A 27285-nucleotide genomic window follows, 5' to 3' on the forward strand; every position below is an offset into this window, starting at 1 on the left:
CTTATCAGAGGGAAAACCCAGCATATCACAGCCAATAATAAAACTTACAAAACATTCAACTAAGATCCAGAAACCACTCTGCGAATGCAATAAAGGAACAGATTTCCCACACTCATATATTAGTAAGTGTTTGTTTTTGTATTTGTCTGCAGGACTTTTGTCCTCATCCAAGACCCAATTGCTCCATCTCAAGTTTCCAGAGCATATTCCTAGTATCTCTCAACTGTATGGAAACCACTAGGGTTTTGGATATTTATCCTTCAAGAATCAAAATGGAATTGACCACAAACCCCAAGCCACCACTTTGTGGTGAAATTAAGTCTCCAACCAGGCTGATGGGTTTTGGCAAAGCCAGAACAGAAAACGTATCTTACTCACAGGTTCAATGACCGCTGCCTCCCCTTTCTGTCCCTTCAGATTTGGTTGCTGCTACACACAAAGAGAATAAATAACCACCATGAGGACCAGTAATTATGATAATGTGAGAATCTGCAATGTAGATGGACACGACCTCCTAAAGTAGAGAAGATATTCAAGATGACTGTTTCTTCAATCTGATTTACTGAACCACAAATCTTATGCCGCCTACTATTCAAACAGAAACAAGTTACTGTACCTTAAATGAAGGTGGATTTGATTCTGGACTATGTGAGTTGTTGGAAAGAAGTGTGGGATTTTTCTAAGTTGATTTTTCTAAGTTGAAAAGTCTAACTTAGAAAAGTTAGACTTTTCAACTTAGAAAAATCAACTTAGATTTGATTGTGAGAACTGGTACTGGAGGCTGGGCTAGCTGTTGCTTAGATAGAAAGCGATCTCCAGTGATCTCTCCTGTAAAGTGAGCTATCCCACACTTCTCCGGACTTAATGCATGGTGAGTGAAATAGAAGCAGATAAATGACTTAACATCTCCAGACATTAGATACAAATTTGAGAACTAAGTTTCCATGAGTTTCCATTTGCACCCTAGAGCAAACTCAACTCCGAAGGCACAGGGCAACAGAAAGGCAAAATAGCATCAAATCAAACAAAGGGATAAAATTAATTACAATTAATTCTGAGCATCTATGAATTAAATCTTACTGAGTTTTCTTTTATCACCAACAACCCTGAGCAAAAAGATCCTAGAAGATTGGATTTTTTTTAAAAAACAACCCATTTATTGTGTTTTAATTTACAATGGTTTCTAGTTTTGATCCAAACTAGGTGGCAGCACTGAGGCAATTTTGACTGATTTTAAGAAGCTGAGCCAGGCTGGATGTGATTAGTACCCAATAGGAATTATCAGGGTTATTGGCTGGGCTGGAAAGTCCCTCAAAGAATCCCAGAAAAAGGCAGCAGCAAACATGTTTTCTTTCTTCATGTCCATGTAAGTGCTGAAAGTTAGGTTTGACTTGAAAGAAATGCTTGATAAATGTTACTCAAAAGCAATTTCTTAGCCCAGAAGGTGGGACTGAAATCCTTGCCATGAGAAATAACACACCGTGGGAATATGTGATGCACAGCAGGTTCTGGGCTGAGTCAGAAGACTCAGGAGAGGGCAAGTCAACCTTGGTTTAAATGCCAAGTTTCCATCCCAGCCTGGTGGCAATTAGCTATTGGGAAAAGAGTGGGTGAGGCATAGGGGCAACAAGACATTCATAAATATTTATGATTAATGTCATAGGCGTTTCAGTGCTCCTAAATCCAAAATAAAAATAGGGCACTCTTGGCAAATATCTAGGTGGAGATAGACATATCCTTTTGAGAAGCAGCAGAGCCCAGTATTTAGAATTTCTTCTCTTTAAACACATAACATTCTCTTTTTAAAATCATCTATAATAGGTTCCATGGGAAATAGTTTGGCACGTTTGGAGCATCTTGGACATGAGACACAACTGAAAATATGTCTTGGGCACCAACACATCTCCTCATCTCCATTCTACTCATTAAAATATATTTGTGACCTTTTTTTTTAATATAATATAAAGAGAGGTTGTGGTTGTAGGTATATATAGGGAATTAACAAACCCAACCTGATGCACAATGGAAGCATGACTGAAAGTGGATTTAGTTTCTTTAATGGACTCACAATGTTGATGATGAAAATCAGGAGCCTAGGAGCTCCTTTTCAGATTAACACATTTTATTCAACGGCATAAGCTTTCATGTGCTGCATCTCATTTTATCAGATGCACAAACTGGCTAGATTGATGTGGGATTTAAACTGGGGTGAGGAGGAGGCAAGACAGCGTGGTCATGCAGGTGGGTTACATGAGAGGCAGATTATAAACACATTGTAGCTCCGTTGATGAACTACCACCTTTTGCTATTCCATCTTCTCATGGATTTCAGATGAGACTTTCGGTTTTGACCCACAACAATCAGTGCAACAGAGGGTCATGGCCTAACAATAAAACAACAGAAGGAGCTTATGAGGGAGTGTAAATCAGGAACAATTTATGTGAAGGAATGCTAGCCTCATTGATAAGATTCTCTTTGCTCTAGCAACGGGAAGAGTGTTAAGTTGGCTCAAAGATTTTACTATTATTTTTCAAAAGACTGTACAATCAGTATTTTTAATAAAAGAGAGATTAGTCCTTTCCTCCCTTATTTCAAAGATTAAAGTGTTTAACTGGTATGTCTTGTTTGCAAGATTAGCTTTCAATTAGAATTGTAATACTTGCATTCCAACTGGTTAAGCCTCAGTATGTTTTTGAACTTATACAATCAAAAACAAGCACCACTGAGTAAAATTGAGCTTAGTTCCAAATAAGGAATGCATTATTTAAATGAAATGAGATTATTTTCTGCAGTGTTCAGATTGTTACTCATTGCTTAGAGAAATGTTTGTAGAGTTGCTACCTCGGGAAATAGGATGGTGGCTTCAACATGCTCAGCTGGATCATAGTGCTCTGCTTCACTGGCCCCTCGTCGGTCATAGTAGTCCTCATAATCTTTATTGTCAAGTCTCTCATCGAATGCTCTGTAAGTGACATTGGCATTCATGTCTCTATTTTCACTGATTAAATACTCTTCTCCAAGAAGGTCCTGTTGGGATTAGGAAAGGAGATATGAAGTACAGTAGACGTATTTAATGATAATTACTTTGCACACTCACTATTAGACTCTTCCTATATGCAACTCTTTCTCCCACCATTACATTCTTGGAAACCTGACAGTTTTCCTTTAAAAGAAAAGAAACTTTGTTCATTGAATCCTGTTCAGGTTCTGCAGATATACATATTCTAGAATCTAGGTACATGGTTTTGTGTGGGATACAGCCTCTAATATACATGTTCCTATCCTGAATACACCAATAGACTTTCAGATGTTTACATGTATACATATTTGCAAATACAGACTACTGGATCTAACAAGTTATGGAAATGGTTATGTATAGCTTCTGATTAAGTGGGATGAGGAACATGAACCAGTATTAAACAGTTGGAGTACAACTGAAAAAGTTATGGATTTGCGTGACAGTAATGTTAAATGATAAGGGAAGTAGTATTTTATTCCCATTTTAATTTATAAGAGATAATAGCAAAATGTAGACTTTGGGGAACTTTGTTTTTATTTTACATCATTTCATTTATTGTTGCTTTGCTTTGTTTACTAGAACCTCAATATCCACCAACTGAAACAAGAATATATACACATGGAATTAAAGTAGCTTTAATTAATTAAAGCAACTTTCCTTGGTATCCCAGAAATGAAACCAAGTCCTACAAAAAAAATCTACTTTTTGTTATTTCTTTCCCATTTTCATCAGTTTAGCTATGCTGTATATTTATGAATAATTCCTTAAGTTGTTTAAGTGACAATCAAGATCATACCTAAAATCTTAATCCAATTTTAAAAGCCTAGTAAGTAAGGTCTCTCCCAAACAGAGATTGGAGGTAAATTTCAAGTAGATTTCATAATTCTGAAGAAGTGTGGATAAACTATTAAAAGTTCGCTATCTTAAATTCAAATCATATAAAGATCTAACCAGTATATCCCAAACTATTATCTTCCCATTTCTGCTCTATCCTAAACTAGGTTTACACTTCCACCGGATAACAATTAAATTACTCTTTTACTTCTTTGTTTTGGCCACACACTGAGAGGGAAAAGGCAGTTCGGTGATTTCTGTCCCAGACAGTAATACTTACACTGTACCCTAGAAATATCTACATTATTTCTTACAATTATCCCACGGGAAATTACTGTGGCATACAGTTGGATTTTCCCAGCAGTAATTTAATCACCAAATTGCTACTAGTTATGTGCAACCCCTATTGAGATAAAAGTATGTCCAGTTACTCTTTCAACAGTGAGGTCCTGAAAGCACATTCCATTCAGCATTTTCAATAGTCTAACAAGGGTTATTATAAACTCTCTTTTTAGGATTTTAATGAAAAAGTTAGAATTGAAACTATATGTTGGATGGAGAATCCATATGGTGGATGGGGTCACTGGCTGGAGACAAGACAGCTTCCATCTCCAAGATTTTAATAAAAAACAATTGTAATGTTAGGCAAAAAAACGTGGCATAGTTTTTCTGGGACTATGGCACCTCTTATTAGGAGTGGATACAACTGAACACACCCAAATCACATCCTCACTTTACATACAAATGATGCAACCAAACTGAAGTAAAAAATAGGATGATTTTGGCTGTCTCAGAAACATCTGCCACCTAGTGGGTTATCCTATCTGCCTTTTTTATACATCATGCTAGCTCCATCCTTCACTGATTGCTACTGTCACTCCTCCCATTAAAATCAGCTATGGGTCCCAGTTGGTGCCCTGAAGAGCCACACTAATCAGGTTTCAGGATGGGTGCAGCTTTCTGGTAAGGCAGACTGCCATAGATTTTACTCTGGGCTTTCTTCAGGGACACCAACTCTTCTGAAGAACTTGGAACCCCCAATGCTTTTCTCCAAATATCATTCAAAGGAAAATATTGAAGCCGTTGGGGCAGCTTTTGAGAGTGGCTGTCTGTCCATCATGATGCCTCGTATGAGGACTCTGAAAAGGAAGGTGCTAGAGAAGGCAAACCTTTTGCAAATGCTAAACTCTTAGCCTAATATTGTATTGTGAAAATCTGCCAGAACAAACAAAACATTGCACGTTCTACTATAGGCAATATCTTGGGAAGACAATCGGTAGGGACTTGGTTCAAATCCAAATCCTTCCCTGATCTGAGTAGACTACCTCATTGTATCTAAAGATAGAATTGGCAACAGAGATTCTTTAGATGTTATTCTGATTTTGCATTTTGGAGTGATAAAGTCCTAGGAAAGTGAGACCATATGCATGGTCTGAAGACATCTTATGGTTTAAAATGATTATAAGATTCATGGATTTTGACAGGCCACAGACCACAGATGAATTAACTGACATCCCAGAGTTTCATGTGGCCCTCAAAGCAGCCTCTAAAGACCTTCAAAATTTGATGCCAAATTATACTTTCAGTGAAGCATATGAATTAAATTATTAAATACATGACTGGGAAGTAAATTCAATCAAATTAACTTCAGCTGTTTCCAGGCCTGTTCACTACATTTTGGAGTGGGGCTTTGGCTGGCTCCAAAACCAAAACAGAGTTTTCAGTATAAAAAAAGTATTGCACCTAGACTTTCCCATCTTTATATCTACCCCAACCACATTTCACCCCTTCCCTGCTTTCTTTAGACTCTGAGAGTGAAAGAAGTACCCCGGGGGCCTTGGAAACAATGTGTATCTTACCTCATAATTGTTTGTCAGGTTGAAGTTGGCTGTCATATTGGTAGAAGTGAGAATGCCAAGCTCTTCATTGGGATCCTTTCCCCAGAATTCAGTAGTTGCTTTCATCGGACTAATATCAGTTGGAGTCTCATTCTTGAGGGTGGTGGGGAGACATAAGATGTTAAAGGAATCTATATAACTTATTTGGCAACATACATTTAGCAATGTGCACATAGATTTGTACAAATTCTTTAGGGGTTAGAAATATGCCAGCAGCCAAAAGCCAACTAAAGTGGTCATGATATAAAAGAAATTCAGGCCAATAAAATCTAGTACCTTGAGGTTAGAAACAGCCTTTCATACCTCCATGCCTAGGAGATGTGTTTGGAACTTATTATAAAAAATTAATCTTTCAGTGTAAAATCTCCTGGCATCGTATCTGCCAAGTTCCCTGAGGGTTTAAACACTGAAATACATTTGGCAGCACCTACTATTTAAACCATGTTTGCTAGCAGATCTAGGAGTGGAGTTTGGTAAGAAAGGGCAAAAGCTCCAGTGGATCAGAGGCTGTGCCATATTGGGAAAGAGGCAGAAATGCAGCTGAGCTTTCAAGCACATTAAATAGTACAGTCTTTCACTCTGAGACTTACGAAACTCAGAACACCTGGTATGAAAATTCACATTTGGTGCCATTCATTTATCTGGAAATCTGTAAAGAGACAGCAAAATCTATACGAGGAAAATAGTTTCTTCTGCCAATTTGCCCCAGCCCATCAACAATATGTGAGTAAACCTATATGGATTGTTGGACATCTATGTGCTGGGTATGTCATTTTCTAGGACTGATGTGCCTGAAGGTCAGTGAATTTTGTTCCATGCTGCACTGTTATTTTCTGATATCTATGTGAGCTCATAGCCATTCATTTAAAGTCGGCATCCAATTTATGTATCCCAATGGTGGAATTCAATGTTTTTTTACTACTGGTTCTGCCAGGGTGGCTTGGTGGGTGTGGCAGGGGAAAGATACTGCAAAATCCCCATTCCCTCCCCACTCCCGGGGGAAGGATATTTCAAAATCTCCATTCCCACCCCACTCTGAGGCCAGAGGTGGTATTTGCCGGTTCTCTGAACTACTCAAAAGTTCCACTACTGGTTCTCCAGAACCTGTCAGAACCTGCTGAATAGCACGCCTGACATATCCCAAGTGTTATGTTCCTGTGAACATCCAGCAGATCCTGAGGCAAGGCAAAATAGCATCTTGGAAAGAGTATTATTTTCTTATTGCAGGTGACTTCTACACATAGGGAAAGTTCCCTTGCATTGGGACTTAGAAGAAAAAAGGGGGTGGATGAATATATGTACTGTAACTGCAGAAGGAACATCACTCGATGTTCTAAGAAAGAAATAAGGTTTGTACATTGCTAATTTTGAAACTCAAAGTTACTGGGGAAAAAGATGCTATGTCAGGAAATCATATAATCCTTTTGATTAGGGATAGTCCTTGACTTACAACAGTTCATTTAGTGACCATTCAAAATTAGAACAGCACTGAAAAAATGAACTTACAACTGTTTTCACACTTACAACTGCTGTAGCATCCCATGGTTACGTGATCAAAATTCTGACGCTTGCCAACTGACTCATATTTATGACCATTGCGATGTCCCAGGGTCATGTGATCATCTTTTGAGACCTTCTGACAAGCAAAGTCAACGGGGAAGCCAGATTCACTTAACAACTGTGTTACTAACTTAACAACTGCAATGAGTTTCTGTGGCAAGAAAAGTTGTAAAATGGGCAAAAATTCACTTACCAACTTTCTCACTTAGCAAAAGAAACTTTGGGCTCAATTGTGGTTGTAAATCAAGGACTATCTGTACTCTGATGATTCCAATAGGCTGCAGGAGCAGGAAAGGTGCAAAGACAACAGATCTTAAGTAGTCATGTATTTCCTCTCACAATGAAAATTTTGCGTATGTCCTTGAATGCAACAAAATTCTTCAGTTTAATCTCAAGTATTTCCCAAAGTGGGATCTGAATCTGGATGAACTTGTCAAGGATTGAAAACTAAGCAAGGCAAGGCTTAGCATGGATGCAGGAAGAATGACAAATCACTTTCAAAACTACTGCCAACCTTGCCTGAAGATGCCCTCAGGTAAAGCTGAAATTCCAATGTTTACATCAAAGCTATCATAAAGTTTTTTTGGCAACAGTTGGTGTGCCTATGACAGACAAATATATATTAGTAACTCTATCTTCCATCTATTTACTACTGGGCTAAACTGCCCCTGAAATAGCTTCTTTACAGACTCCTAAGACTGCAGAGAAAGCCACCTCCTCAAACTTGTGCATAAATCTCCATGGGCAACTTTTAATCCTGAAGGAACTTCTTTTGAAAAGGCCAATCAGACTAGTAAATTCTTCTAGAACTTTTAGCATTGCAAAGGTATCTCAGGATGCAGTAAAGCATGATTGCAAAAATGGACTGACTAAGCAAAAAACTAACCAAAGAATTAACTTTGTGGTCTGCAATTTCACTCACATACAATAGGAATCTATATAAAACGGGTGCTATGGATGTTTACCTGATCAAATGCACAACAAACCTGAACTTTATTGCTAGACAAGTATTTGCAGAACTAGATGAAATGAAGTGTGCCTACGTTAGGAGAGAGAGAAAAGGATAAGTGGGTGGCAAATTCTTCCTGAGAAGAGATTAGAAAAGGAAAAGAGAAATGCTTTGTTGTTGCCAATACTAAACAGCCAAACAGCTGTAATTCTGATTCTAGAAAAAGGAACTCTGCCAGCTGCTCCATTTGGCGGGGAAAAGGTTCCCCTTGGCCAAGGCAAGAATGATTCACTGGCAGGATGAGCTCAGCATCCCCCTGTCCTGTATTTCACACATTTGGGGATGCTTCCCTGACATACAAAGGTCATTAGTGGAAGACAAGAGGAAAACAAAATGCAAATATATTTGCTTGATCATAAGCTAAAACAATCAAAACAAAAGAATCAACAATCACAAAGGAAATTCCATTAAAACTCTTAAGATAATGTCCAGATTCTACTATAAAATTACAAATCTACTAAACCTAGTTGTGCCAGCAAAATTAAACAAGAGCATGCACTGTATTCAACTGCCATAAACCTATAACTTGTGGTCAACTTAGACACATAAACAAGAATAATGGTTGAGTCTAAACCTGTTATTATACAGTAGCCGTGAACTATTTAGTACCATTTTTAACATCCCTTTTTGCTGCATAGCTAATACCAGTGGGAAATTAGGAGAGTCTCCTAACAACCTTTAGGATTTTTTTTTAAAAAAAGCATACAGTTGATCTTCTATAGGTTTAACCTGCTTGTAATTGAGTAAAATCTTTACTCAAATCTTCACAGTCTCTTTGCCACATACTGCTCCTTGATATTTTAGGATAAGGGAAGAAAAATAGTTGGGGAGTTCTATGCTGCCTGTATTGCAAAGCATATAGAGCAGTGATGGCTAACCTTTTTGCCGTCGCGGGCCAAAAGCGTGGGGAGCGTGGGGGGTTGCACGCGCATATGCTCACACCCATAATTCAATGCCCCTCCATGCATGAGCGCATGACCCTCCCTGCTCCTCCCACTTTTGGCATGTGATGACATGGTGGGCCCAGTAGGTCCGTTTTTTGCTCTTCCTGGGCTCCTAGAAAGCCTCTGGAGCCTGGGGAGGGCAAAAACGGCCTTACCCATCCACCCGGAGGCCCTCCAGAGGCTGGAAATGGCCTGTTTCTGACTTCTGGTGGGCCCAAAAGGCCCCAAAAACAGCTGGCCAGCGTGCGCATGCGTGCCGGAGCTGAGCTAAGGCAATGCTTATGTGCCCACCGATATGGCTCCACATGCCACCTGTGGCACGCGTGCCATAGGTTCACTATCACGGATATAGCTTTTGCTATTTTCATTTCAAAATCACCCAAGTAGAGAAAACAGGGGCAGGAACATGTAAAATAGAGAATAAAGTGAATAAAAGGAGAGATATGAAACCTATTATCACTAGGAAAGCAAACTGGAACGAACTATTTTTGTGGAAGAGAGTGCTGATTAATCAGTAACAGTTTCTCTTGAATTAACCTCTTCAAGCCACGATACCTTAAAGTTCCAATGTCATATTTGTAGCTTCCATGGCAGACCCAAACTAGGGCCTATAATTGATGATGCATCATTAATGTCCTAACACGGGAATCCATTTTCTGAATATGTAGACAAGTTGCAATTTTAAAAATCAGTTACATGAATTTGGAATAGGAAAGTTATGTACAAAATATATACATTAAAAGAAAACATTTGTATGCACATAGTTTTTATGCATGTTATTGTTTCTCTCAATCCTATGTTGGCTATGCAGTGCCTAGAATATTTTTAGCTCTGGGCATCACATTTTGAGAAGGAATCAAGAAACGGAGTGTATCCAGAAGAGAGCAGCCAAAATGATTAAGGATCTGGAAGGGGGAAAAAATATGAAGAGCACTTCAATTTATTTAGCCTGAAGAACAGAAGACTTCAGGGAGACATGATAGCTGACTTCATGTATCTGAAGGGCTGTCACATAGAAGGAAGAATTGAACTATTTACAATTGGTGCAGAAAACAGGAATAAATAACAGAGAATTTAAATTATTTCATATGGAGAAATTTCCTCAGATACAAGCTATTCCATAAAGAGACAACTGCCTCAGAAGATGATAGATTCTCCTTTATTGGAAGTGTTGACATAAATGCTACATGGACATCTGCTAGAGATGTGCAGTGAACAGGATTCAACTAAATGATCTCCAAGATCCCTTTTAACACTTACATTCTATTATATCATGTTTCAACATGAATTCTCTGAATTCTCAGAGTGGCCATATTCTGTATTTCTTCCATGTGCTAAACAAAAATATGTTTTCATTTAGGAATAGCAAAATTCAAAGCCTGATAAGAAGATGGAAGTGTTTCCATGATGTTGAGGCATATATTTACAATGTAATTTTTTGAAAAGTCACTTAATAGTCCAGATCAATAGCTGTTACTCCAGCTTTGTTATTCAAAGACAATAAGCTCTGCATATGGTAGCTAAAGAACCCTGCAGTGTTTTAATTATAAGCCATTTCCAAAAGATGGACTTTATACAGGTAGTCCTTGTTTAGCTACTGTTTGCAGTTATCACAGTGAGGAAGAAGTAACTTTGTGACCAATTCTTGCACCTACAAATTTCACAGATCTATAAAACAAAGGAAAGATGAAGACTGTAATTCAATTAATGACTGAGTTGCCAGCCCCAATTGTGGTTGATAAATGAAGACTACCTTTAGTATCATTCTGGTAGTGCTTTAAGATATTCCCTCCTGCAACTGCTTAGCACCAGGATCTACATAGCTCCTAAAGCTAATGTATTGTTTATAATGGTCCAAAGATCCTGATGCTAAGGTACTTCCATTGAGCCATATTATTATTGAATCATTAATTCTGAAACTGATGGCATGGCATCTTCCATTGATGTAATATTCAATTATATGAATAAGGATCAGTTACAATGACCATCAGTAAACACTGTGTTACTAGCCTGATGTTATTCTATTGGGGCCAAATAGATTGAGCTTCCCAGAGTTCACTTATTCTATTTGGCCCCAATAGAATAACATCAGGCTATCTGCCCCTGAAGATTTCCGATAAGGATAAAACCAGTAACACAGTGCTTACTGTTGGTCATTGTAACTGATCCTTATTCATATAATTGAATATTACATCAATGGAAGATGCCATGCCATCAGTTTCAGAATTAATGATTCAGTAATAATATGGCTCAATGGAATTTTGTGTCCCACATAGATTTTAATTAAAAAGTAATTAACAATTAATAGTTAATTAATTTTTTTAAATTTCACTTTTGAAAAACCTGTACTGTGAGAGGCTGATGTCATAGTACCAGGAAGGAGCCAGCAAAAGTCTACACAGATATTTTTCTGAGACATATCATGAATTCTTTCAGCTGCCCATCCACATAGAAATTCCTCTGTAGCCCTTTTTCTGGAGCGACCATGAGCTCTCTTGATTTTGACCGAACATCAGAAGGAAAATTTAAAATGCATTGGCCTGGTACTTGATGGAGAAGAACATGTCTTCAGGCATTCAAACTCACCTGTGTTTGGAACTTTGCAGCCAATCAGGACTAATGGAAGTGGAGTCCTTGAGCTCCCTAGCCAGAGGCTATTGCATATGGCACCATCAGCCCTCATGCAAGGCAGTCAAAGGGCAGCCATAAGGGCAGAAAGGCTAGACACTCTGCGGGCAGTTCTGCCTGAAGAACCATTGATGATAAAGCAAGAGGAAGCTGCTAATTAGGTGGGTTAGGCATGTTAGGAGGCAATGGGTTAGGCTGGCAGGGACCAGAAGTTATTAGATCAGCAGAGAGCAGTTAGTTGCACTCTCTACCTCGCCTGAGGTTGGACTGAGTGAGGACTTCTCGAGGGACTCTTTGTTTCTCTTCTTCTTGCCTCTACCTTTCTTCCTGCCCTTGCCCCTTCCTTTGCCTTTGCCCTTCTTGCCCTTCCTCTTTGGAATGTTCTGCACAAAGTGGGGAGGGGAGCAGATAGGATAGAGAAGGGGAGAAAAAAGAGAAAGGGAGGGAAAGAGAAAAAGAGACAACAGATACTTGAGAAAGAAAAAAAAACACTTTCCCATTTCCTTAGAACACCAAAAGTCACCATCCATACGTCCAGGCTCAGCCACCAGGAAACCATTCACAAGAGACAGACATGAACATGGCACCAACCCCTTGGAGTACACAGAGGAAAGACATCACACAACAGATTTATTTGTGGTTCAATATGACTTTCTGGAGAAGACAGATTTGGAAAGTAAGAATGTATCTGTTTCTTTTTATCCACATGCTCCAAAATTGCCCCAATTCTATCCTTCTCGGGGTCCTAGGGAGCAACCCTTATTTCTTTTTCACCTGTGGGTTAATCAACTAAGAGACCTAAAAAGCCATTCCCATGAATCGCAAGGAGAAGTAATCTGAGCAATTTATGAGCCTTATCTTTAGGAGACAAGTCCAGGGGCAGATTATGGATCTAAAAGAGGTGTGAAGATTTCCACAAATGGTGGAATGGATCAGTGGTGGGTTGCCCCTGGTTCACACTGGTTCTATAGAACCGATAGTACAACCAGCGGGAGGCTCCACCACCAACTCCGACGTCATCAAAATACTTCTGCGCATGCACAGAAGAGTACACACGCAGCCCCACTGCAAACTGGTAGTAAAGGTAAGTAGAACCCACCCCTGGAATGGATACAGCTAAAGTAACACAGGATGGTGTCTCAAGTATTTCCACCATCCACCAGATTACTATTGCCTACAGTGAAAAAGTCCTAGACACAACAAACAATTACAACACTAAAATGATGGCAAGTATGTGATGACATCATCATGTAGATGCTGTGATTGTGTACTTCTGAGGAAGCCACATTTAACACGCCCAAATTTCTTAGAGGTAGGGGCAAGATCTAACAAATAGACAGACTTTCATTTTTTCAACAAGTTATTCTTTTAACCACTCTTCCCCCAAGGAAATTGGAAAACACATGGTTAAAATAGCTACAGGAGGACTGCAATTGACAAAACCTTGAGTGATGGGAGAAGGAGGATATCTATAAAAATGTAAGGCCAATGGTGTTTAGAGGGGCATTTATATTCTTTTATAAGGATTTTCCCTGGTAGCTTAATGCCCCTGAAATTCTCTCGCTCCCAATAGCTACTTCTTGATTTTACTAATTCAGCACTGTCAGCTATCAGATTCTACCCCATTCACCCTAAGAAGACGGAGTCTTTAAAAATATCAGGAGGAGTTAACCAATGAAAAACTCTCAAAAGGCATAAATTATCATGAGATACAGCTTACTTCATCAGATGCATCTGATGAGCTGCATTTCACAAAAACATATGCCTTTTAATACAAATTTTAATGGGAAAAGATGCTACCAGACTCCTCCTGTTTGTTTGTTTGTTTGTTTGTTTGTCATCATAGACTAACACACCTCTCAATGACCGTAAACTACTGAAAAGGGAAATACCTGCCTGGTATAAAGTTCTAAAATCTATGTCAAATCTTTAGAAGGGGAGAGAGATTCATTCGTTTGTTTGTTTGTTTGTTTGTCTGTTAAATTTATTTGCCACCCATCTCACCATGGGGCTATGCTGGGCAGTTTACAACAATAAAATGGGGGGGGGGGGTTTGAGATGATTAAAATGTAAACATAACAATCACAAAAGAATAAAACAATTAAAAATAAACAATGGAAGTACAATAATATGAAATTAAAAAGGTGGATGGGAAACAGGAAGGGCAGAGGTGAGGTGGGGTCAGCTAATTAGTCCAGTAGCCACCTCCAGTGATACATTCCCCCATTGGGTCTCCAGGCCAACCAGCAGAGCCAGGTCTTCAAGCTCTTACAGAAGGATAGGAAGGGTGCAAACCTCACCCCAGGGTGCAGGATGTTCCAGTGGCTGGCGCTACAGCAGAGAAGGCTTTTCAGTCAGAGTTCCTTGACCAAAGGGATTCTCAGCAGGCCTCCTCTGCTGGCATGAGTAGGCCAGGCTTGTCTTAGTGGGATGAGACAGTTCATCCAATAATCTGGACCTATGTCATAGAGGGCTTTAAAGGTCATAGTCAATAACTGCACCCAGAAGCAAACTGGCAGCCGGTGCAGCTTGCAAAGCAGCAGTGTAACATGGGATATTTTACAGACCCCAAGGACTGCTTGTGCTGCTGCACTTTGTACCAGTTGAAGTTTCTGAATGCATTTCAAGGGTGGCCCCATGTAAAGCAAACTGCAGTAATCCAGAGGAGAGATGACTAGGGCTTGAGTGACCGAAAGTAGGGAGTCTTGATCTAGAAAAGGCTGCAGCTGGTGCACAAGCCAAAGCTGTGCAAAGGCTCTCCTAGTCATGACCATCACTGATCTTTGAGCAGGAGCTGCAAGTCTAGGAGAACCTCTAAATTGAGGACTGGATCCAAATGGGGTAGTGCAACCCCATCTGAAACCAAAGATGACAAAGACCCTGATCTTGAAGCTCCATGCACCCAAAGCCACTCAGTCTTGCCTGGATTCAGTCGTAGCCCACTGTCCCGCATCCAGGCCCCGATAGCCTCCAGGCACCATGGGAGGGAGCGACAGCAACACTCAAGCCACCAGATGTAGAGATCTAAATTTAATACCAGCATATTAATGATATCTCAACCCATAGTTATTTGGAGTAACATGGAGAAAGAGATGCTTTTATTATTTAAGACCAGAGAGCACGGACTGCATAGTGCTAATCAACCGGATGCTAGTTTCATTCTCACAAGCAGATGTCTTTCTTTGTGTGTCTGCAGGGAACTTTGGCACAGAAGGTTATCCCAGGGATCTTGGCCAGGAACCTGGCTATTAACAGCTCCTGCCTTTTGGTTGCCTACCTACCTCTTCTGCATCCTGGGTCTGCAATTTGTAGATGAGTTGTCTGTTGCAATCAGGCATGTAATCCTGGCAATATTGGGCAGCAGCTGCTGGGTCTGGCACAAGCAGTAATTGTTGGAGATCACCCTAAAGAGGAAGAAGCACAGTACAACCATTCAGAATCTTTCATGAACATACAACATGCTTATGCATTTTCAATCCAAGACTTTATTGTGTAGAAAATCTCCTGTATATTTTACACTCTTAAGAACAATTCTAATGAAATGACAACATGTCCATCAAAAAAAAAAAAAAAAAAATACATATTTTTGTTGTTGACTCATACAGAATATTAACTCAGATTGTTATTATCCAGAGCTTAACCAGTTAGCCTTCCTCTACCAATTTAATGGGCTGTGAGAATAACCCTGGGAGACAGGATGAGGAGCCACAGCCAGAGCAATGACCAGACAAGAGATACCTCAACCCACAGAAAGAATGGGGTGAAAAAAGCATCTCAGAAGGGAACCTCTCTAATCCTCTGGGAAGTAAAGGCAGAGGAGGGGAGAAGTGCTTTCAGACTTACAAGGTTATAGTAGCATGCTACTTATAATCTTGTAAATCTGTCAATCCTTTGAGGTAGTCCGGATAGGAAACCAAACCATGAGTACTAATATTCATGGTTTGGTTTCCTCTCTGGACTGCCTCAAAAGATTGACACCAATCTTGCAAGGCTCAAAACACCTTTTCCCTCCTTTGCCTGTAATTTTGAGAGAACTAATAAAGGTCCCTTCTCCAACACTTTCTCCAACTGTATTTCTGATGAGAGGTGAGATAGTTCTCATCTGACCATTGCTCTAGCTGCCGTTCTTCTTCCTGTTTCCCAAGATTATTACAATCATTTGCTTAAAACTGGATAAACCTCATTGCTGTGGCTCAGTTTGGCCTTGATTGGTCCTCAGTTGCTTAAGTTTTAAATTGCCTCATGTATCCAAATCAATTTAGCCATGGCCCTGGATGTACTTCAGTCTCATTCCACTGTGTGCAGATCTCATCTCACTACTTACTTGATTCAATACGAGTGGAACAAACCAGCTGATCTGTTAGTCACTCTGAATTTTATGGTCTTTTAACCTTGCTCAAGAAAGCCAAATACAAATACCTCCTGCATTATGAAGTTTGCAAATAACTCTGTGCAATTCGAAAACTTGGATATTTGTATATTAACCACATTTAGTATGACAAAGAATGTTCACTCGCTCGTTTCTGTCCTCTCCCTCTCTTTATGGTTTGGAATCAGAATGCCAACAATAGCTATATTTAATTTTTATGACTGCATGTGTACACAAGCACACTCTCTTATGCAGCTGAACATGCCCCAGCTCCTCTTGCTCAGCCAGGGTGACCCTAGCAGTCCTGATGCACAGAGAACATTTGCTCCCAATTAATCATCTACCAAAATATGGCCAGTGGGCCTACTTCCAGAAGAGCTCACAAAATCGCTGTTCCCACCTGCTCAGTTGGGACCCACAGTTAAACTGCTCCCAACATTCTTGAGGTGATGGAAAGGAAGAGAAATTAAGAAGCAAGATGGAGGGCGGGCTACAGTGAGTCAGAGTCCAAGGCATGAGGTCAGATAGGGACAGAGAGGGCTATATCAAGGCAAAGGAAGCCCTGTGGTTAAAAAAGGAAATCACAGGGGAAGGAGCAAAGCAGCCAGAATTGGGAAAATGTCAACATTCCCACAGTTCAAAAATAAACACAGAGAAGCATATATGAACCCAAGCAACTGCAAATTCCAACTATATACACATGCAAGAAAACCAAACACTGAAGAACCCAGTTGATATATAGATGACAACAGCACATGGTAGTCAGGTATACAGCATGGTTCAGAGCTTGCCTTTATTCCTTTAAACATTACAATATACTCATGGCTAGATCATATTTGTTAGTTCCTGAGGACATTAAGCATTCACATACTCCTTGCGTAGAAAAAGTGGCTGGGCTGCAACTGCAGAGGTCCCTGGTGGAAGCAGATTATCTGAACCTGTTTCAGTCTGGTTTCAACCCTGCATTCAACATGCACATGACACTGATGGCTTTTGATAGTGATCAAAAGAACCAGGATTGAGATATTGCATCCTTCCCAATCCTTCCTTCCTTCCCAATCATGTTTGATCTCTTAGCTGCTTCCAATATTACCATTCATTATTTCTTCTAAATCATATCCAACATTTGGAAGTACACAACAATCTGTGTCTCAATCTTGTTTTTATGTTTCTTAATTTTCATTATTAGAACTGTTAAATCTTTTGCATTTTCAGCTGTTAGAGTAGTACCATCAGGGTGGTAGGTTTTTTTTTTTTTGGTATTTCTTCCTCCAGTTTTAAAACCAAAGTCATCATTTTCCAATCCAGCTTCCATCAACATATTCAGCATATCAGTTGAATAAATAACAGGAGAGTATGCCGTCTTGTTGTACTTTGCCAGCCTGAAGTCAGTATGCTTCACCATGTTCCATCCATACTGTGACTTCCTGGTTTGTATAAAAATTTTGCACAACAGCAATGAGTTACTCTGGGATTCCCATTTTTCCTAGGCACATATGATTTATCCAGGTGGTTTTCTTGATAAAAACTCCTAGTTGTGTACTATTACTTTCATCAGTGGTGAAATGTAAAATTTGTTACTACCGGTTCTGTGGGCGTGGCTTGGTGGGGGGTAATGTGACTGGGTGGGCATGGCCAACTTTTTTTAAAAAAAAAACTTTTAAAAGCATTTTTTTTACAACCTCTTTGGATGAAGAGGTTGTTTTAAAAATGCTTTTAAAAGCCTCTGACGATCAGGCAACTCAGTTGGGATCGTCAGAGCCTTTTAAAAGCATTTTTTTTACAACCTCTTTGGCCAAAGAGGTTGTAAAAAAAAAATGCTTTTAAAAACCTGACGATCCTAGCTGAGCCGCACGGCAGAAGAGGTTGTAGAAAAAATGCTTTTAAAAGTTAAAAAAGACGCCTCTGATGATAGCACGGCTCAGCTGGGCATGGTGGGGGGCAGAGATTTTTGCTACTGGTTCGCCGAACCACCCGCCACCATCGCTACCAGATCGGGCGATCTGGTCTGAACCGGGAGCATTTCATCCCTGACTTTCACCCATTTATTTTGAAATGATGCCTTTGAAATTGTCACTAATGTAATAATCTCTACAAAATCTTCCTATATTGTTGTTGCCCAATGTAGGTGCCTACTTGCTTTAGCCTTTATGCCTTGAGTGGCTCTACTTGGAATATACAGCCCTGGCAAGAACTCTGGAGTTCTTCGTTCCTCCTTTCCAGAAACACCCTTCCTCTCACCCATGATGAGGCAACACAACAGGACCCAAGGGAGGGAAGAGTGGATGTGAATCCATAAATATGCAATGAACATACTGAAGAGTTTCAAAGGACTGAATGTCTGTGTCTATTGGTTATTTAAAGAAATGTCCTTCACACATTTAAGCTTACACCTCATGCCACAATGAACATGACTGCAGCATACACAGAGATTTCACAGAACTGGAAGAATGGAAGAGAGCTTCACAAGGCCCTTTCACCTAATTATAATTTATAATTAATTCATAAATGATAATTTAAAAAATTATTCAGTTCTTCCTGCAAGAACTGCTTCATCTTGAATCCCACATCTATTAGTTTTATCTTGAATCCCACATCCACTGATTCCCAATTCTTTTGAATGCATGTTTTTTGCTGGAAATAAAAGAGAAGATTACAAACTCTATGGAAAAAGGCATCTAGCCTAGCTTGGGAACATTCCTCTGGATTCCACTCCACCTGTCCCCCACTCCATTGCAGAGATCTCTGCCACCATCTTCATTACAAAAGGGAGTTGCCCCTCAGCAACCACCCACTGCTAGGCTGACATTTCTAGGCATTCCCTTAGTCACTGCCCAAATTACCAGAGGCAGATGGCCCTAAGCCAAGGTTTTCCAAGCATTGCAACAAGGAATGCTTGTTCTTGGCCACCCCCAAGCCAACAACAGCCTAGACGCCTTCAAAAATCTTGTGCCCTCTGACATTTTATGCCTGGCGAAAGAATGCATTGGAGGGGGGAGGGGGGGGATGAGGCTTTTCTCTGCTTCCAGGGCTATTGAAACTAATAATATCCTTTGTAAATGAAAAATCCCTAAGTTGTCTTCCTGAAAAGTCTGATGCCACTTAAAAGAAGGGTATGCCTATTCTAGAATGCTAGTGGCATACAGAATCCTCTGACTTTTTCTTTTCTAACCTTTCTTTTGTTTCTGTTTCTTGACTCTCTTTCATTATTCATATTGTCTTTTGAGTTCCTTGCTCCGTAGGTTTTCTATCTTTTACGATTTTTTTAAAAATTTACCACCCAGCCTTTAATCCAAACTGTTAAGATTCCCCTCCTTCACAGATATTTAACTGAAAGCCTTGCAACAGTCTCATTCCTTGGGAAGTTGAAGAAGATTTCAACTATTATCTATAGTGTATGCTATCAATGAGCTCATTTCCTTGCCACAAAAAAATAAAAATAAAAATGAACGGGTCCCAAATATCAGCACTGTCATTTTGGAAGGCCCCCTCCCCAAAATTCCCATGTCTGCTGATCATGCCTGCCACAAAGTGGGGATTATTTCAATAAAAAAAAAAAGGCCTCCACATAAATCATCCAGTATAAGCATACAAAGTCAGACTCTGCTGTGCATTCTCAACCAGGCAGGCAGCAAGTGCTGAAGAGGGAAGGAAGCAATGGGAAGATGACACCGTACACAGGTCGCTGGATTTCCATGCTTGGAAATCAGTGTGTTTTTCCCCATGGCAGCAGAGCAGGGATAGAGCAGAAAAGGTCATCTATATTCTGTGAAGCTTTGTAGCTCTACAAAATAAATGCTGGTGCAATTTGTCAATACCAGACCCCTACCAGCCTCCTGTAACCTTGCCAGGCACAGTGAAAGAGGTGGCACAACTGGCACGGAGGGAGAAAGATCTAGAATCAGGAGATGCTAAGATGGTTGCGTGAAAAAATAAGGTGGGGGCAGTGGTGGGCTGCAAAATTTTAACAACCAGTTCTCTGCCCTAATGACTGGCTGGGTGGGCATGACTGGGTGGTCATGTGACTGGGTGGGTGTGGCTAATTCAATGTCACTCACTTCAAAGGGTGCCTCACCCGGCCCCTCCCCTCCCAGCCACTCTTTGTCACACCCAGCCTCAACATATCTACAGTTCTGTAAAAATGTTGTTCACCTTTTTTCGACTTTATTATCTGCATCTACATACAGATGTACTTTCATGGACCACTGAAAAGAGGAAATAGCTCACATGTTTTGCCCAAGAGTGTGATAGGCAAGTCACAAAACAAGCTTTTGAGGGGCTGCCACAAAGAAGGGGGGGCAATGTATTTTCCAACGCACAAGAAGGCAAGACAAGAAGCAATGGATGGAAACTGAACAAAGAGAGAAAGCAACCTAAAACTAAGGAGAAAATTCCTGACAGTGAGAACAATTAACCAGTGGGACTGCTTGTCTCCAGAGGTTCTGGGTGCTCGATCACTGGAAGTTTTTAAGAAAAGATTGGACAGCCATTTCTCTGAAATGGTATAGGGTCCCGGCCCAAGGTCCCTTCTAAGTGTTATTCTGTTATTCTGACACCTTTCCCAAGCCCTCCACTCAGATTTTGGCATCCTCAGTTTTCCTGCCTGAGCAGAAGACCTCCAAAGTTTCTTTCAACTCTGTTATTCTGTTATTCCTGAACTAAATAGCTAAGATCCTGATTGGGATCCTATCTCTTTTGCTCCCTCTGGACTAATGAGTTAAAGAGCTGCCTCTAGACATTCATTTTAATAAGATACTTAGAAACCTGCAGCTGAAAGTTCTTCATGTCTACTTACCCTGAAGACCCAATTTCATTTGGAATTTAATCCCAAACTGATTGCCCTTTTGGCATTTCTCTTGATACTTCTCCAAAATGCAGCTCCAAGAAGCCACATCTCCCGTCTCTCCCTCTCTCTGTGTGTCTCTGTCTCTCTCTGTCTCTGTCTCTCTCACACATACACACACACACACTCAATTTAAGCAAATTCCCTTGTCTTGGAGACTTTAGAAACATAGACTAGAAGAAAGTACCTTGGAGGTCTTATAGTTCAACCTGACTTTGGCTATAAGACCTGCAAGGAGCCTTCCCGGCCACTCACTTCCTCCTCCCACTGCCCCATGCAAGGTGGGAGGCCCGAGAGAAAGTGCCTGATTTGGGCACACAGCCCTCCATGATGAAGCCCTTCCCGGGGAGCAAAGCATGGCTTGGACAAACTGATCCATCCTGAAGGCGAGCTCCAGAGCAGCGGTGGCAGGTGAGCTTCAGAGTAGTGGTGGCAGTGTCAGAAGGCAGAAGCGGAGCTTCAGGGCGGCGGCGGCAGAAGGCGAGCTCCAAAGTGGTGGTGGCAGAAGGCAGAAGTGGAGCTCCAGAGTGGCAGCAGAGACGGTGCTCCGGGAGGGTGGGCAGATGTCCCAGGGCTGCACATGCGCACCGCAGCAGAGCAGCAGTCTTGGCCCCAGCACGCCATCTCTCCCGAGGGCCGCCTGCCCACCTGCTGGCCAGCAAGACCCAGAAGTGGTGCGTCCACCGTCATGGGCTGGATGCAGGACCCAAGGCGAAGGCGAGCAGGTGGAAGTTATCCGGCAGACCCGTGGAAGCTGAATGTTCCAGGCCCAAAAGGCAGCTCTTTGGCCAAGCGCAGCAGGTCTCCCTCCCCCACTGTCTGCATCAGCCTTACCTTCCAGAGCTTCCACATGCCTCTGCCAGCCTGAACGCCCTGCCCTTCAGATCCCAACGAGGCCAGCACGCAGCTGCCCGCAAAGGTAAGGCTGATGACGGGCAGCCCTTGGGGGAGATGCCATGCTGGGTCCGCAACTGCTGCTCTACTGTGGTGCATGCGTGCAGCCATGGGACATCCGTCTGCCCTCCTAGAGTGCCACTGCTGCTGGGCGCTGGCCCCATTGGGATCTGTGAAGGCCAGGGCACTCAGGCACTTGGGCCAGCGTGGAAAGTGTGGAGATCCTCAAGGCCTTCGGGACAGATCAGGTTGTCCAAGGCTTTTCTCCCCAGGAAGGGCTCTGTCGTGGAGGGCTGTGTGCCCAGACCAGGTGCTTTGTCTCGGGTCTTGTGAAGTGGTAGGAGGCAGAGGGAGAGAAACAATAGGAAGCAGAGGGAGAAAAACAAATTAAGGCTGAGAGAAGCAGTAGGAGGCAGAGGGCGAGAGAGGCTTTGGAGATGAGCACCCTTCCCAGCCCCACTTCCCCAAGGGGGCACCTGCCCATCTGCCTCGAGGCTTCTGCTGCTGGAGTGGGCAGGAGCAGCAGAAGGCAGGTGGATGAGTCTAGTCTAGGTGAGCGAGGAGGAGCGGAGATCAGTGAAGGAAGGCAGTTGAGGCAGAGAGTTGGGCCACGGCCGCCACATGGTAGGCAGCGGCAGAAGGCAGGCAAGCTGGCTGGGCCACATGGGAGGCAGCTAGGCCGGGATTTGGGCCTTGCTCGCAGGCTCACGCAGGCAGAATGAGGGCCGCTCAACTGGGCCATGGGGAGAGCTCTGCATGGGATGCAGCCGCAACAACGAAGGCAGGCAAGCTGGCTGGCCCACAGAGACCATGTGGTCGAGGCCAATGAGAGAGCCAGACAGAGAGCAGCAGCAGCTATGCCAGCTGAGTGGGCAAGATGAGGAGTGACTGGGTGGGCTGGGGCGGAGTGAGCGGAGCAGGGCCAGCCATTAGTGGGATTTCCCAGTTTGTCAAACTGCACAGAATCTTAAAAACTGGTTCACCTGAACCGGTCCGAACCAGCTGCAGCCCACCTCTGGGTGGGGAAAATTTGTACTCTAACATCATTAGACTCAGCAAGGAGATGTGTATAAGTTAGTTTCAGCAGTGTAACTGATTGATATTTTCTTTGGAATGGGAAAAATGATTTGAGATTTCTGAATAATTTTTCCTACCTCAAAAATGTCTTCATCTGGCCGACGTGCCCCAAGCAAGGTGACCCCATCAGTTCTAACAACTGGCTGCTTGCTTCGCTTCAGGGGTAACGTTATAGCATCTTCACAGTCAATGCTCAAAGATACACTTTCACCTTTCACACTTAGAGCAATGCGGTGCCATCTGGTAAAAAACAGAAGAGTTAAGCAACTTAGTGGGACAAGGCAGCTTTAGCTTGGGAACTTCAGAGATAGATCCAGAAGAGTTTATTATTGTGCAATCCTTCTGCCTTATTCACAAAATAAATTGTATCTTCCAGTTGTAACTCACCCAAGAACTCTTTACTTTCTTACTGCATTCATTCATTCATTCATTCTTATAGAAGAGAATAACTGCAGAATGCCTTTCCATTAATAGTGCAATAAACCTTCCATTTGGAATCACAGATAAATCTTACTTTCAGCTGGCAGCTCAGTGAGTTTTGCTAACATGCTAAACTGCCAAATATGCTTTACAGGTTCCATCCTTTTCCTTTATGTGAACCACTAGATTTCATGAAAAGCCAAGGATTGGCACTGTAGTGCTTTGGGACAATACAGAATACATGAACCCACCTCCAACTGATTACAGATTAACAGACTTGGAAGGGACCTTGTAGGTCATCTAGTCCAACCCCCCGCTCAAGCAGGAGACCCTACACCATTTCTGACAAATAGCAGTCCAATCTCTTCTTGAAAGTCTCAAGTGATGAAGCTCCCACAACTTCCGAAGGCAAGCTGTTCCATTGGTTGATTGTTCTCACTGTCAGAAAGTTCCTTCTCATTTCTAGGTTGAATCTCTCCTTGGTCAGTTTCCATCCATTATTCTTTGTCTGGCCTTCAGGTGCCTTGGAAAATAGCTTGACCCCCTCCTCTCTGTGGCAGCCCCTCAAATATTGGAACACTGCTATCATGTCTCCCCTGGTCCGTCTCTTCACTAGACTAGCCATGCCCAGTTCCTGTAAACGTTTTTCTTATGTTTTAGCCTCCAGTCCCCTAATCCTCCTGGTTGCTCTTCTCTGCACTTTTTCTAGTCTCAAAATTTTTTTTATAATGTGGTGACCAAAACTGGATGCAGTACTCTAGGTGTGGTCTTACTAAGGCTTAGCTTAACAGCTTTTAAAAAGTGTCTGAAAATCTTATGACCAAAAGTCACAACATTTTACTCTTCCCAGTGGAACTTGAGAGTTTTAGAGAATGATATTTTTATTAGTCTATAATATTAGCCTATAATATTTTTCCTATAAACTATTTTACATATCGAGCTGCACTGGCTCCCGGTGGTCTTCCGGGTGCGCTTCAAGGTGTTGGTTATCACCTTTAAAGCGCTCCATGGCATAGGGCCTAGTTATCTCCGAGACTGCCTGCTGCTACCGATGACCTCCCATCGACCCGTGAGCTCTCACAGAGAGGGCCTCCTCAGGGTGCCATCAGCCAAACAATGTAGGCTGGTGGCCCCCAGGGGGAGGGCCTTCTCTGTGGGGGCTCCCACCCTCTGGAATCAGTTGCCCCCGGAGATAAGAAGAATCCATGACCTCAATGCCTTCCGTCGTTCCCTGAAAACCCATCTTTTTCAGCAAGCCGGGTTGGCTTAGAAGAAATTTTTAAATTCTTTTAATTAGTTTGTGATTCTTAACTTTCGGGCCAAAATTTATATATATTTTTAAATGTTTTAATATTTGTATTCTATGTTTTTTATCTTGGCTGTACACCGCCCTGAGTCCTCAGGGAGAAGGGCGGTATATAAATTGGAAATTAAATTAAATTAAATTAAACTGAAAGCAGGAGCAAGGGTTAAGGTTAACTACAGATCTAGTCACTAAGAAAAAAAGATAATAGCTGTAAGCAGGTGTGACAAACTGGCGGCCCGCAAGGTGAATGCGTCACATGCAGGCCACACCCACCCAGCTCCGTGAATGGGAAAAACGTTGTGAAATGTCATGTGACAGCAATGTGATGCCGCGAGTTTGACACCCATGCTGTAGAGGAAGAAGCCAGTCATTAAACTTTTCTGCAATTTTTAGTAGGTTTTCATTAATATATTGTCACAATTACCCCATGTGTGGGCTGAGAACTGGATGAGGAAAATAATTTGCTAAAGTTACCCAATATAATTCCTGCCTGGGAGTGAGTGGGTGTTTGAAAACAGTTCTGACCCCACTAGTCTATCCCATTTTCCTACCTCTACTCTACGGCTATGTAAGGCTACAATTCTCATGCTGACTGAGGAACAAGGAAATTGTGCTTAACATATCTAGAAGGTGCCAGAACAAGAGAGCTGTTCTGAGCATTATATTACAGGCACCGAAAATGTTTTTTTTTTTAAAGAAAAAGTACCAGTAGTGCTTTGATCATCAAGATAATATATTTAACAGTGACATCAGTTCGATGAACATGAATGCATGTAAGAAGGGAAAAGTTATGCTTTGGTCACACAATTTTAGTTCTATTAAACCATCTGAGACATTATAGTTTCAACTTTGTTTAGTAGTTGCTCTTTCTTAATTACCGAAGAAGATGTACTTTACGGGAGTAGCTTTTGCAAACCACAATTGTTGAGTTTTTGGCATCTTTAATCCTGGGACTAAAATCAAAAGTGTTGATTTATGTGCGTTTGAATGTGTATGTGTATGTGTGTAAATATTGCCTCACTCAATCTGTCACAACAAAGAACCTGTTATGCATTCCTTTAAAGACCACTGCAAAAGTAATCCGATTAAAAAAAAAACACTCAAACTAAATAATATTTAAGTCATGTCCACATTTGTGTGATAAGATAACCATTTCTAAATGGTTCCTTCTATTTTATTTTCCCTACCCCAATATCCCAACTCACTTGCCATCAGCCAAGTTGACTCTGTGAAAATGAGGATAGTCCTCAGGTGCTGGGAAACCCAGCTGGTCTTCATAGAGAAAGACGGGGGAACGTCCAATCTCTACACCAAGCTGCTGTACGCCACGTTCATCATACAGGGAAAACAAAAAAGATTGGCTGCCTTTGAGTGCTCTCATTGTGGCTAATATTGAAAAGTCCACTGGGAAGTGGCCATCTGCAAGAGGAGGAGATAATGCATCCTGAGAAATAAACAGAACCAGGAACCAAACAAGCATTTTAACCCATCCCCAAATGCTCCCCCCTTTCACCAACTTGAGCACTCTACACATTTCCTAGTAGTCCTGAATCCCTGAAGTATTTAGTGCAGAATAAGTGCAGAATTCAAAAAAAGCTTCCCATTTCATTTCAAGCCAGTCCTAGTTTCCCATATGGCCACATACAATGCATGCATTTGTACTCAGCTTTTTTTGCAATTTTAGGAAGCAAGTTTTGGAACACATCTGTCTTCTGCACTTTGAGAAATCATTTTGAACAGGTGCAAGTCATGAGGCCCTCCGATATGTATGTAAACCGGCTTTGGGGTTTCGGCTAACTATGCAGATCCACATAGATAGATTGCTTTACATTACCAGGGAAGAGCTGCCTGGTGGGGGTGATGAAATGAGTCTGATTCTCCAGGCGGAAGGCCAGGTCTGTTTCCTCCGATCCATCCCTCTGAGTGCAGATCCCAGCAGCGATGGTGACCCCATTCTTGCCCTCGCGCACACCAAACGCCTGGAGCACATCCACAAGGCCATCTGGAAGAGAAGCGCAGGACACGGTCCATCTCAGCCTCACAGCAAAGAAAAATAAGGACGGCTCATGCGAAGCCTGTTTTACCCAAGGCAACAAGATGTGTTTGAAAATAATGGGAAACGTGTCTCAAATCCCTATCAGCTCTAATAGAACTACTATCTCTCATCATTATTAAGACACAGTTGAACGCAAATTGCCTGGGCAAAAAATAGACACTGAAAGGAAAATCACAAGAGGTGCCTATAAGGCATAACTATGTTGCCGTTATATACTGTATAACGTTTTTGTATGCTTTTCCCTGTTTCCCCAAGCAGGTATATTCAGTGCAGTCTTTCCAAGGCAGAAGATAGCAGTGAAGCATATCCTGAAATAATGTAAATTTATCCGCTGAATACAAAGTCTTTGAAATATTTTTTATTTATTTGCTCAGGTGCAGACATTCAAGGGAAATCAATTCTATCAATAGCCAGATCTGCTGGAAAAG

The 27285-nt window shown here is 41.6% G+C and overlaps 1 protein-coding gene and 1 long non-coding RNA gene across 9 annotated transcripts in view; one reads left to right on the forward strand and one right to left on the reverse strand.

Annotated features, from left to right (window-relative positions):
• Positions 1–1695, forward strand: part of LOC148115309 (uncharacterized) — a 32136-nt gene extending 30441 nt beyond the window's left edge. Inside the window, exon 2 of the long non-coding RNA XR_015732376.1 lies at positions 153–1695. This is a non-coding gene — a long non-coding RNA (uncharacterized LOC148115309). The remainder of the gene's footprint in view (positions 1–152) is intronic.
• COL5A3 (collagen type V alpha 3 chain) overlaps positions 1–27285 on the reverse strand; it is a 146376-nt gene that overhangs the window by 90147 nt on the left and 28944 nt on the right. For 2 of the 8 annotated variants that reach the window (XR_015732374.1, XM_034419334.2), the window contains exons 2-9: positions 26636–26803; positions 26007–26220; positions 23153–23315; positions 15174–15296; positions 12144–12275; positions 5713–5844; positions 2842–3027; positions 379–429 (exon numbers count right to left, since the gene is read on the reverse strand). Coding sequence is in view for 6 of the 8 variants with exons in the window: in XM_034419334.2 (XP_034275225.2) it covers positions 379–429; positions 2842–3027; positions 5713–5844; positions 12144–12275; positions 15174–15296; positions 23153–23315; positions 26007–26220; positions 26636–26803 (1169 nt within the window). In the remaining 2 variants the exon portion in view is untranslated. Of the gene's footprint in view, positions 1–378; positions 430–2841; positions 3028–5712; positions 5845–11850; positions 12276–15173; positions 15297–23152; positions 23316–26006; positions 26221–26635; positions 26804–27285 lie in introns of all 8 variants that reach the window. The other 6 variants (XR_015732375.1, XM_034419335.2, XM_087886660.1 and 3 more) reach the window with 5 other exon arrangements.

The sequence above is a fragment of the Pantherophis guttatus genome, chromosome 2 (assembly GCF_059756535.1).
Source record: "Pantherophis guttatus breed Tessera chromosome 2, ASM5975653v1, whole genome shotgun sequence".
Lineage (NCBI taxonomy): Eukaryota > Metazoa > Chordata > Lepidosauria > Squamata > Colubridae > Pantherophis > Pantherophis guttatus.